General features: G+C 38.1%; 1 protein-coding gene across 2 annotated transcripts in view; it reads right to left on the bottom strand.

The window, feature by feature from the left end:
• Positions 1-8,357, bottom strand: part of LOC145771990 (RNA-binding protein Musashi homolog 1-like) — a 31,406-nt gene extending 23,049 nt beyond the window's left edge. For both annotated transcript variants that reach the window (XM_082583786.1, XM_082583784.1), the window contains exons 1-3: positions 8,323-8,357; positions 7,147-7,231; positions 5,338-5,379 (exon numbers count right to left, since the gene is read on the bottom strand). In XM_082583786.1, the coding sequence (XP_082439912.1) occupies positions 5,338-5,379; positions 7,147-7,231; positions 8,323-8,357 (162 nt within the window). The remainder of the gene's footprint in view (positions 1-5,337; positions 5,380-7,146; positions 7,232-8,322) is intronic.
• Between the last annotated feature and the right edge of the window lie 4,577 nt (positions 8,358-12,934).

A 12,934-nucleotide genomic window follows, 5' to 3' on the forward strand; every position in this document is an offset into this window, starting at 1 on the left:
CACAAAATTCGACGTTTCCGTTTAGAACTATCGCACGGCTTCCGCCAGTGATATTCCAAATTGTTTCAATAACTACAGTACACCTGGCAACGTTGACCAACGCGAGGGAAATATATCATAAATCGCAAAACTATCCGGATATCTTGCTCTATCTGGATAGAAAACTTTATTCTTGACAGGATTTCTCGTCTGCGTTTCTGCTTACATTTGGAAAGCTTCAGTCATCTCTCATTTAAATGTGCGTATTTTCTGCACTACTCAAGAAGAATCCACCTGTTTACTGGTGATAAACTGCAGACTGGGGGTTAATTGGACCCAACTTGTACATATAGTCACGAACGATCTTAACCGACGCTCACCTGATGGTAAAGTTTTAACGAACTACAAAGATGCTGAAAGTTCCTGTGAAGTGAAAGCAATGAACGACTGGCAAGTTCTACGTGATAATAGTTTGACGTTTTTTGACTGACTCCATTGATGGCTGTTATTCAAACAGCACTCCTTGTTTGTCCAAAGGCATTCACGCAGCATAACGCGATAAGGGCTTCACGTCCAGCTTAGCGTTTCGCAGCACAAATAGAATCAACACGAAGGCTCGAAAAAGGCCATTATGTGAGGCTAACACGCCCTATGCTTTGAATCATAACGTATTTCTTAAGACCAACTTTTGAATTAATGACTCTGCGCCGCCTCGATTAACAAATAAAAAATGACAATTCATTTTCCTTGACGTCACCATGGCAGTTTGTGAGGTAAAAATGACGAAAACGTCTGATTTTTCACCTGGATAGTGTCGCCATGATAGATTGCGCAAACCAAAGACCTAAACTATTGGGGAAAGTGCAAGGAATATCCTAGCACAGTTCAGGAGGTCAACCGTTTGTACAATCAAGTTACGTAGATTGATGTTGAATAAAATCATCATTGTGAAGACAGCGAATGATTTGAATGGAAAATGATGAATTAAGTTTTGTGTGCTCGATGTTATTTGCTTTAGCATGCTCAGTTGCTCACGGCCTTATTGAAATCGTCGTAGATTTCAGTCGTTATGCTTTCTATGGTCGGCTACCGTTGTCATTGTTCAACAGTTGATGGCCATAGAAAATTTTGGATCGATGGGTGACTCCAAAATTTCAAAAAAAATAAAATAAATAAACGAAGACAATCAAAATTATCACTTAGCAGGATGGTGCGAAGATAGCGCAGCGAAACCTCTCAACTGCAAAGCGCTCAAACCACTTGCATCTCAGTAAATTCTAACGGCAATCATAAAGTTAAGGTGATTTAAAAAAGGAGTTGTTAAAGATGCTTTTAAACTACAAGTTGCCCAGTGTCAGCTTGATGAGGTTCTGTTAAAGTTGATGTCTATCAAATTAACTTTTATAAAACAATAATGAAAATTCACATGTTAACGTATTTTCATCCAGCATTACCAAGCCTGTAAGCCACTGCCTGCCCACCTAACACTAATGTGCTTGTACAGTCCTTTGCAAGCCTAACCCCTTTCACGCTTACAGGTCACTCACCTCTGTGCTGGGGCCTTATATTCAGCACCAGTCAAGAGAATTAGACTTCTACAGGTTATTTCCGTCTCTTTGTTAAGTTTCCATTATCAACAAAATTTAACCCAAATGCTAATGTGGGATAATAAAGTGTCTAGTTTCACCCCTTGCACAACCACGTGGGTGAAAATATCCTTTGTCCTGTACGAACATCAGTGGGTGTCTCTTTTACCTCGAAAGGAGTTCTTTTACATTACTAATTTTCTAACGTCCTCGCAGTTTGGTTTCTGTTTCTTGTGAACAACGTTGGCTTGTATATTACAATATTATGGCAACATGTAACGTTGTGAGAGAAAATTCGACAAACCTTGTCTATAAAACAACATTTGTTGACGTTTAATTAATGTTAGAACTAAATCTTTCTCATAGTCCATTAAGAAAATTTGACAACCAGTTAGTCATCTTATTGTGTTTCATTGTTTGCGTAAGCAACAGGTCGGCTAAGTTCCTACCACATCTCATTAACGGTAATTAGTGAAAACTGAATAAAAGATTCAGTGTAACGTTTGATGTCGCTGGTGCGCAGCAAATGCGCATAAGTGGATGATGACCAAGTGAAGTCTATTGCTGGTCCGAATTAATCGATAACTCAACCCGACACAGGTTCTGAGTTCGAACACAGGCTATTTCTCTTCTGAGTAAAAACAGATAATGTTGTAATACACCAGTAGCAACTCGTTTTTAAATAATTAATCTCTTGAAGAGAATTCAACATGAAACCAATCATGCCACAATGAAAGCATATGGAACTACAGGTTTGTTATGCTATTTTATTACTTTATTTTTCATTCAACCTGCCAGGGATAAAAAAGAAAGTAGGCTAGTAGCTAAACAAGGCAAAAAACTTACAAGACAATAAACGGGTAAAGGTAAAAAGAAAACATTGAAACGTGCATCAGCGCCCAACTTTGTGCACGAAGAAATCGTAAGATCAGACAGCGCTAGTTCGGCTCTCAGGGTGTGCGATTGAAAAGCACAATTTAGTGATCATTGCCCTTCATTCCCAGGCACCTAGTGAACGAATTAACGTACAGACAATAACATTTCAACAGTTGGAAACTTCACCCTGTCAACCTCGGTAACCGGCTTTCGCATACCCTGAGAGCCGAACTAGCGCTGTCTGATCTTACGATTTCTTCGTGCACAAAGTTGGGCGCTGATGCACGTTTCAACGTTTTCTTTTTACCTTTACCCGTTTATTGTCTTGTAAGTTTTTTGCCTTGTTTAGCTACTAGCCTACTTTCTTTTTTATCCCTGGCAGGTTATAGCGTAGCACAAATATTGACAAACAGAAGTTTCCGCTTGCAAATATAGTGTTAGTGCCAGTGAGGTATCTTCCCATTTCGCTGAGTAGTGTGCTGTCCTCATACTGCATTGAGAAGCTGCACACGCCCAGAGTTGAAGCGTTGCTTGTTCTAAAATGGTTTCTCAACTGCCGTACACGAAATAAACAAGTGTCTCTCTTCACTTGCTTTTATTATAAGTCGACATTCTTCCTTGATTAGCTTATCTTATAAATATTGCTATTATTATTATTATCCTCAGTATTACTGTGAACGAGTTTTGGATAGAATTGTAACTATGATCAAAAAGAGAAAGATTGAATAACCCAGGAGTGTGCAACCTTTACTACAGGAGGGCCAGATATAAATAACTGGGTGAAACCGCGGGCCGCACGTTTATTTAACATACGCTGATATGATTTCTAGTAGTTGCAAGCACAAAAAAATAGTTTTTTTGTTATTCTTATGGCATTATTAGGGTTTATCTCCTTGCAGAAATAATAAGTTAAAACACATAAATTTCTGAAGAAAACTGCTATTCAAATTTATTGTCACACTGTCTTTAAACGAGTTCAGTGAGAAGTTTGCAGCTGGCTTTTTTTCCCGACGGCTTTTTCCAAATTTACTTTAATGGAAGTGCTCGCAATGCGAAGTCCATTTTCCAAGTGTTCGTCTGTCGGAACCGATCGATAGGGAGATTTCATGACGCCCATTTTAGAAAAAAAATTGTTCGCACAAATACGTTGAGCCAAAAAGAGTCATTTTTGAAGCCATGAACTTTTTCAAATGTGGAAAGTCATCTTGGTTGAGATGTTTTCGGTAAAAATCGCCAAGATTCATTTTTAAATGCTTTGCTTTCAAATCCGTTTTCTCTTGAAGATCAATCAGTTCAAGTTGGATATCAGCTGGTGCTTTGTCAATATCTGTATCGAATGGCGAAGAGAATATACCAAACAAATAGGCCTATTTCATGAGATTTGAAGTCCTTGAAACGAGACAAACTTCTTAAAACAATTTTTCAAATTTAGGTTTCTTCTCAGGATGCATTCCATAGTCTCTCAAAGTTGGAAAGTAGAAAAGATTTCCTATCTGTATGTGAGCTTTCCGAAGTCGTAATTTGTTCATAAAGCCTTTTATGTGACCATACATTTTTTCTTCGCGGGCCGCATTTGGCGCGCGGGCCGCACGTTGCACACCCCTGGAATAACCCATCCAAGCAGTTTCTTTCAACTTGAGAGTCTGTCCTTTCACCATCCCGAGCAGTTGGCTTTTTTCAGGATTGCATTGGGAGATTAGTAGAAAGCAGCTAGTCTTTAGTCTCATCATTGAGAACACGCAGACCTTGTGATCCACTTAAGGACGAAAGATGATACAGTCGTGGTGATCTGTTATTCAGAGCTATACTCGCCTACACAAGTCTGACGTCCATGCAATGGGGTCATACACGCAGATACATGTTGAGGAGCGTGTGGAAGTGTCAGATCCAAACGTCAGAGGCAGAGTACGAGTGAAAATACGTTTGTTTTCGCAATATAGAAGTCTAATGGAATATAAGCCATATTTCTCAACTGACAGTCGTTCACGCGTTTGCGGAAGTACCAACGTCAGTTGAATGCCTATAAATGTAACTATGTAACGACAGTAGCATGCTCTTTCTTAGCGCCTTGTATGACTAGGTTAGCAAAATTTCAAAATTTGTATGTTTACAAACGGAAAGATACATGACGCAAACGATTTTATATCCTCATTTATAGCAGAGTGGTATTGACCAAGAAAGACGACACTTTGTACTCGGTGGTGTCATAAAATGTGTCCTTCAGCCAGGCGCGAATCTAAGAGTTTTTTTCGGGGGGGGGGCCAGAAAATTTGAAAATCAATTAAAAAGAAAGAAAAAGCTAAACAGATATGAACAATGATACTACGACATATACGATATGCTAGAAAATAGACATTAAAACAACCATTTTCATCAATTGTGATGCCGAGGGACTAATATCAGCTGTTTAGAAGCATATCAAACCATTTGATGCGGAAACATACAATTTTTCACAAAATTTTGGGGGGGGCCCGGGCCCCCTGGGCCCCCCCCATAAATCCGCGCCTGCCTTCAGCTTTAGAGGCAGCTCATATGCTAAACGTCACGAGCACTATGCAGTATCTATACACTGCCTATACACATGGCTGCCTAAAGATAGGTGGCCATGCTATACCACATGGTGCCATGCTATAACACATGTAAAAACATACAGTATAGATAATTTAGTTTGCAAAAAGCATTTAAGACATGCAATAGCGCAACTCAGAACAATTCCTAATTTGGGCGATCTTTGAAATCTACATAACACGTCATCGATCACATCCAGTAAGGCGAAAAATTTCATCTGGTGAGTTTGGAAAGTTAGACACTAAAAGAAACTACTCTAAAGATGAAATCTGTTCTGATACACGTGTCGTTTTGCACTTACGAACATTGCCAGTTAACATATTCTCACCTTAGTTTGTACTTTGCGGGGAACTGCAATCTTAGGGTCGATCTGAAAAAGATACGACAGTGGTCAGGATTCCCTCAGATAAGTTTCCCAGAACACAGCACGTTCATAATGCGTGATTTAAATGTGGCGTGGTTCCCAGACAGCAAACCTGACGTTTTTTTTACATACAATGTAAGAAGCGACTGGTTTGCTGTTTGGGTTGTGACATGGTAACGTTAGACTAAAGTTTACATTGTGAAGTATGCAACGATCATGCTGCTAAAAGCGAAACTCAATCTATAGCATAATCATGTTTTGTCCGTAATAAACTGATAGCCTACTACCCCAACAGCAAATCAGTCGTTTTTTACATTAATTCAACGACTACAGACGTGGTATCGTTCAACTACAGACGTTGAATGGTATTATAGGTGGTATTGTTACGGGAACGCTACATTCAAGACAAGCGCGGCATGGTAAAGTTAATATCACATTCCATGGAGTAACACATAGGTGCGAAACCAATGTAGTTGCCCGCATTGTAGCCACACGTGGCCTCAATTGGGTTTATTAGGTGGGATTGTTTTATCGGATACGACGTATAAAATCAATCGTTCAGTCTTTCTGAACATAAAATTGTTCATTTGTATTTACAAACTACCTCTTACGGTTCCCCAAAAACGTTGAAATAGTTAAACATACAATACTTGATTATTTGGTCTTTCTTGCAGATACAAAAAAGAGCTATGATATAAACCTTGGCGACCTGTACGACACCGCACAACTTAATATTTGACTGAAGGCCGATCTGTTATAGTAGCCAAAATTGCTTGTTTAATTTGATATTTTGAGTATTAATTTATAAATATAGTCTTTGTGTATATTTTGTGAGGTTTTGAGTTACTTCTGTGCTATTGTTACCATTCAAATAACGGAGTAGATTTTGGCACTTATGCTGGAAATCCAAAAAAAGTCTGGCAACACTGGAAAATTGAACGTAATATTAAGAGTTTTGCAGTGTTTTGAGATTCAGTGATCACACTTTGGCAATATGAATTCTCAAAACTATCATTTCAAAGAGGTATAAAGCAATTAAATCAAAATTACATCGGCCTTCAGTCGAGCCTCCAGTTTGCAAGCAGTCAAAACCTGTGTATAACTGTATATAGATCGCTATGCTATAAATGTTCAGTAACGGCTGTAAAAAATATGACAACATATAAATTTATATGAAAAGAATGCAGTATTTTAAGGTATCCATAGCAGCAATTCTCATGCATCCCTGTGCTTCCTAAACGTTACAACTGAGTCTATCAATTCAAAAGAAGTGTACACCCAGAAATGTTGGCAGCGTTTCATTTTCAATCAAAGAAATAAAACGTGCAATAAGCTAATGTTGAATGATAAGTTTGTGCTGACGGCCGGGAAGAACGCTTCTTCTTCACTAACGTTGAATGGTTGAAAATTGGGTGAAATTATAAAAAAACGTGAGTAAAAAACCCTGCTCTGACAAATATGCAATATTGTCAGCGATAAACTTTAAAACAACTTCTTTGTACTTGAATTTTAATCGGAAACTACTCCACTAGAATATAAAATAAATGACGATAGTCAGAATTGTAAGTTAGGCCAGGTTAGAGTGTAAAACAAATTTGCGCCGTAGCCTATCTGTTACAAGGAGTTAAAAGACAGGGATGCCAATGCACAATCAGTAGACGCCAAATTGTTAGTTAGATTTGGCTTTGGCTTAAAATTTCAGGTATAGCTCAGGTTTGGATATAAAATACATGACCCACTTACAACTCTGACAATAAAGCGAAGTCTACTAACCGGCTTCTGGTCGAGGGTGTGGCGGCTGCTCGTAAGCACCTTCTCTACGTCTTTGGCGTCGTTGTATGTTACGAAGCCGAAGCCCCTATCATAAGGTGAATAAAGAAGACGCCTTCAAGCGATTATGCGGGTCCACACAGCAATATAGGAAAGAAACCAACAGTTAGTTCGTGTTAGTAGTCTGTGGGTTAGTTCACAGCATTGCACACAATCAAACAATCACAAAGCAATTGACAGCTCAAGTCAAGACGGAGGCAGCAACTGGATTATTGTTATTGTTTATATCTTCTTTTAGTTTTAATATTTTTAGTTACTTTTACGTTTGGTTCATTTTGGATAAAATGACAAAATATTATTATTCAAAAAGTTCTTAAAATCTTTCATTAAAAAAATGTTCTCCTTCGTACTAAATGCACGGCAATGTAGCTTATTTTTGTTCTACCAAAGTTAATGAAAATATATTATTGAATGATTATTATGCATCCCGGTTGTTGAGACATCCAATAAGACCAAATATTAAATAAACACGAATCGATCCGACATTTTCTACAACACAACTCCACAGCTCCATCTAGGAGTGGATATTTACAGCAAAAGAAATCACGTTTCACCTTGAAAATTTAATTGAGCAATGTTATGCCAAGTTACTGTGCGATTCAACTTCTGAATGTATCAGCTTGGTGACGGACTTAATTTTCTTTAAAGCGTAAATAATTATAATCAAGGTAGAAAGTATTCTGCCCTGTACAAAGAACCGCTATCGAAGACTCTAGCTATCAGGACAATAAGTTTGAATTAGTCGCTGGCCCCGCTTTGTGTATAATTAGATTAAAATATTTTTTGTAGTTGAATGTGAAATTTAAGACACACAACGCTGTAATATTCTTTGTTATGGAAACCATGGTAACAAAACGTACAAACCAATCATCTACATCCACGCTGTTCCAAGCTTTCCTAACGAAAGGAGATGTTTGCAATACGAATACAGCAGTGTAGGCTATTGAGCAATTTGAAGATAGAAAGCTGTCAAGTGCTGTTGAAACATGACTGTAAAACCAATGCGCCACCACACTCCAAACAAACATAGGATATTGTTTTAAATATAACATTCCATTTTTACGTTATTTCCACATATGATAATGACGCATCATCAACTGCGAGATGACAGTAACTCACCGAGAACGTTTCGTGGTTGGATCTCTCATGACCATCGCATCTGCTACCTCTCCAAAACGACTGAAGTAGTCCTTGAGGCCTTCTGTGAGCAAAACCATACGAGTTTTTAAAAATAACACAGTAAATGGCGACACATTGCAATACTCGAGTTTGATCTCCCAAATTTCAGCTTGCCAAGTCAGCTGTAAGTTGAGTGTGGCGTGATGTCTCTTCACCGTGTGATTAAGCAACTCGGTAAGCACACATCGCTGAAAGAATTACGTGATAGTTTTTCCAGCAAAATTGGAGTCTCAACAACTTGTTTGGTCATCGAATCAAGTAATCCACACGGTTTAACTTCGACAAACATTGCTTACCTGCCGTCGTCTGCCAACTTAGTCCCCCAATAAACATTTTTCTGAAATTCATGAAAAGTTGCGTCACACTCGGATCCCAATACCCCGTTGTTACGGTTGTGGTTGCATTGAAAGGCTCTAATATGAGAGCGACACCATTTACCTGGCGTTACGAATTCGAGTACCATAACAAATTAAAATATACTGAAACTCTCGGGGATAGCATACAAAGTCTGCACACTACTTTGCTGTAACAAACAATAGGAAGTATTTTAAACAACTTTTTTATACATTGCTAAGTTCCAGTGCATTCTATTTCTTCTACAACAGTTCATCATGCGTGATCATCTGTGACGCCAATTATAAACTCTTTCAATTTCGTTTTTATTATCAATTCAGGCATGTTTCTTCCACATTCTGATAATGACACCTAATATTTGAAAGTTTTAATAAAGGAGAAAAATTAAGAGCTTTAAAGCGACCTTGTGTGACAAGAACCCATCAGGAAAATGTTTCTTAATTCGCTTGGGTTGCAGACTGGTCTAATTTAGTAAGCTCAGTACAACTTCAAAAATCCAAGCCAATTAAAAGTATAAAAAAGAGGAGGTTGCACCTACAAACGTCTGTTGGATTGGCCGATGAAGCAAGAGAAGGATCCACAAAGGATACAAACTGAACTATATTCCTTAGGTTCAACAAGTGAAAACAAAAAGATCAGCAAGCTCTCAAGCACATGTAGCTCCACAGGAAATGAAAATTATTTGACTTTAAAACTCGTTTTTTATGATTTAAAAGTAAACGTTTAATAAGGTATTGCTTAAGTGCAGACAAATGCCAACAGTTTTGTTCTTAAGAATCAGTGTAATGAAAGAAAGTTGATTTCGATTGCTTTAGATTTTCATTTTTCGAATTGATTTAGCTTTATATCTTTATTCTTCGGAATGGTTAGTTGTTTGGTGACGTACAGTAAGTGACAGTACAGTTTTCTTTCAAGTCTTAAAAAAAAGATTTTCAAAGTGGACTATGAATATTTTTGTAGAAGAGAATGTGTGAACAGCTTGTCACATGCAACAAGTTGCCACATTAATTTAATATCTTTTCAACTGGCCACAGTTTATAGAATATATCTTTGTCATACTTTGTAGCATATACAACTTCCCATTGCAATTTGAGAGGTCGTTGGACCATTTGGCATGCGACAACTCAGCAAGTACTTGAACTCAGCAAGTACATTTCAGCTACTGTCAAGTCAGCTAGCATGGGACTTGCTTGGTCATCGCTTGATAAATTGAGTTTGTTAACTTGTGATATGTCGTTTCGGATTGCTCAGTTGTTACATGCTCAGTTTCATCATTTGCCAATTTCAACCACTTGCCGAAATGTTGCTCGCTCAGTATTGTCACTTGTTCAACTGCCATTTGCTCAGTTCGCAAATACTGGCTTCTAGGAGACTCATTTGAGACGACTAATGTAAATTACAAAGAGAGAAACAGCAAGTACTATACAGAAAATAAAGAAATTCAGATAAAGAATTCTCAAAGTAAGACGAAAGTTTGCATCACTATCAGACTTACTCTATCCACCCAAAATTTCAAGAATTCAACGTCACAAAACTTACCCAGGATCTAACGGAACGTCGCCATCTTGTGTGGCCGCCTGGGAGGTTCCGCTAGCCATCAGTCAAATGCAGTGGTTTAGCAAATTTATATACAGTACAACAAACTAAAAATTCATCAGGCGATTGAGGTTTTGGTGAAATAAACTGATCAAGAAACACTCGTTATCAAACGTAGTGTGATAAAACCAATGCGTAACATTAATTTTAAATAACTTTTCTTACACACATCAACTATTCTGCCGAAATTGTAGTGTAAAATCATAATGCAACGCGATAAATAAAGTGACTTGCGTTCTTCTGGTGACTGTAGGCTACTAGATTACCTCCTGATGGTCACCAGAAGAATGCAAGTCACTTTATTTATCAAAAGCCTGGTGAACAGTTTCACTATGCGATGCAATGGTAATTACGCGTGTCACTGTGCGCACTCCTGTTGTTGGACGACACCACGAATGCTACGTGAGTGGTGGCCTGAGGTGTTTGTGATCCATTCGAGACTAACACAACATGCTGTCGGAAGTGGGATTCGAACCCACGCCTTCATCCGGGGGTCTGCTACTATTCGGTAAGTACGATTCGGTGAGTTCCTAACCTCTAACCCCTAACCCTAAAACGGCAATGATAATTAGGCTACGGTACTAATTTAAAAAAAAAAATTGAAAAAATCCCCCGTTAAGGGATCGGACTCACCGAATCGGACTCACCGAGACGGGCCATTCCGTCATCCGGAGACCAGCGATGTCCAGTACACCAGAACAACAGCCTGTAGGTCCTCGAAACCACCTGAACGCTTATCATATTCAATGTTTGTGTCTTGTTCTTTTTTAGGGGAGCATAATGTATACATTGTTTAATCTACCATATTATACTGAGGTATCACATATAATACTTCATGTGAAGACACATCCACAAGTTTATGACTTAAATGATTTAGCAGCCTATATCCTTAAATAATACAAAACACTTTTCAAAAACTGTACTTTACGCAACTTATCGATAGCTAACCAGGCTCCCATGAAATGCTAAAACAATAACTTCTTCAATTTCCACACTTTCTTGTTGTGGTTAACGTTATCGTTAATTTACCGATCTTAACATGACATACTCTCAGTTCCTAGCCAAACCAACCTTGATATAACATAGGCTACGTTCCAATAAAGAGACTATGTGTGGATACGTGTTGGAAAGTAAACAAAAGACGTCCATATCGTGATATTAACTGTATAATCTCAGTATAACTGCAATGATTTTAAAACATTCATCGTTTCCAATGAACACATTTGACGAAAAGTAATTTACCTTTTAAATCCTTCCAGTCACCAGATAATCTCAATGCAGAATCATTCTGCCGTCAGGCAGCAAATCAAACGTGTTTTACACTGATTCAATGTAAAAAAACGGTTGATACTTGTCTGGGTTTTGACAACTCTAAAGTGCCATAGTCGCAAACTGAGCTTCCCAGCTAGCAAAAATCCGTGCTCATTACATTAAAAAGAACAGATTATGCCAGCTGGGTACAGACCTCAGACAGCAAAATCCGCTATTTTTACATTAATTCAACGTCTGCAGACGAACCAGCCTTGAGAGAACACCATGTGAAAAACTGGAGCACATTGCCAGGTCACGATACCCTCCATTAATGTAGTGTGCAAAATCTTGTAGACCACATCATTGCCACAGCAATTGCTTGCAATAGTTTAGCAATCAATAACGAGTAGCATCAGAGTCCTGACTTTTGTAACTTTCAACGGTCAATTTATTAACCGTACAAAATTCATAAACTTGACTCCTGTTCTTAACCTACCACCTTTCCTACAAGGGCTTCCCAAAGCCCTCACTATCCGATTTAGCAACGGTTGTAACTTTTTACATTGTTTCAGCATTCATGGACGGTGAAAGAGTGTAAAAGCAGAACTTTACCTGGATGGGATGTTGATAAGCTTCATGCAATTGAGTTGTCGTCTTTGGTAATAAAACTAATAACACTCATTAGCTTAGTCTAAAAAAATTGAACTTGATATTGCACTAGTTATTAGACAATGCAGAGAAACAAACAACGATGAACTTACTTGAATGTAGTCAACCTTTCAATCAAATCGCCAACTCTGATTTCTAAACGCAAAGTTGTGACAAAACAAACAGGCGGCTTTCAAGTGATCCGTTTAAAAAGAATAAGCTAGCGAAATAATTTCAAAGCAATTTAGTTGTTTCAAGGTCAACTTTTATTTAAAAGCTCTAAAGGTCCACCAGGGCTTGTTTAGCGATTTAGGTTCAGCTACGAACGGACACAGCTTGATAGCAAACCAGAACTAAGCAACTGAGTGACTTTGTGACAAATTTAACCTAGTTTGTATTTGTGAAACCTCTGTAGCAGCAATTGAACAGATGTTAGAGTAGAACTGTTTGAAACAAAACTTCTTCGCATTTTTCGAATATTTTATTTTGACATAAACTACCTTCAATTCTTTTTGTTTTAGGTTAACATTTTTACTGTAGACGTTAGCTCAGTAAATTCAAAGACACGAAACCGAAACAAACAAGAATATTCAGAACGCAGAAGCATCAGTCAATTCAAGATTTGTTGTGTTGCAAGAGGTTTTGCGAACAGTTACTAATTGTTTAGTTTTACGAGTGATAAAAAGTTCCAAAAAATTTCCAT

This window comes from Aplidium turbinatum, chromosome 6 (genome assembly GCF_918807975.1).
Source record: "Aplidium turbinatum chromosome 6, kaAplTurb1.1, whole genome shotgun sequence".
NCBI classification, from domain to species: domain Eukaryota; kingdom Metazoa; phylum Chordata; class Ascidiacea; order Aplousobranchia; family Polyclinidae; genus Aplidium; species Aplidium turbinatum.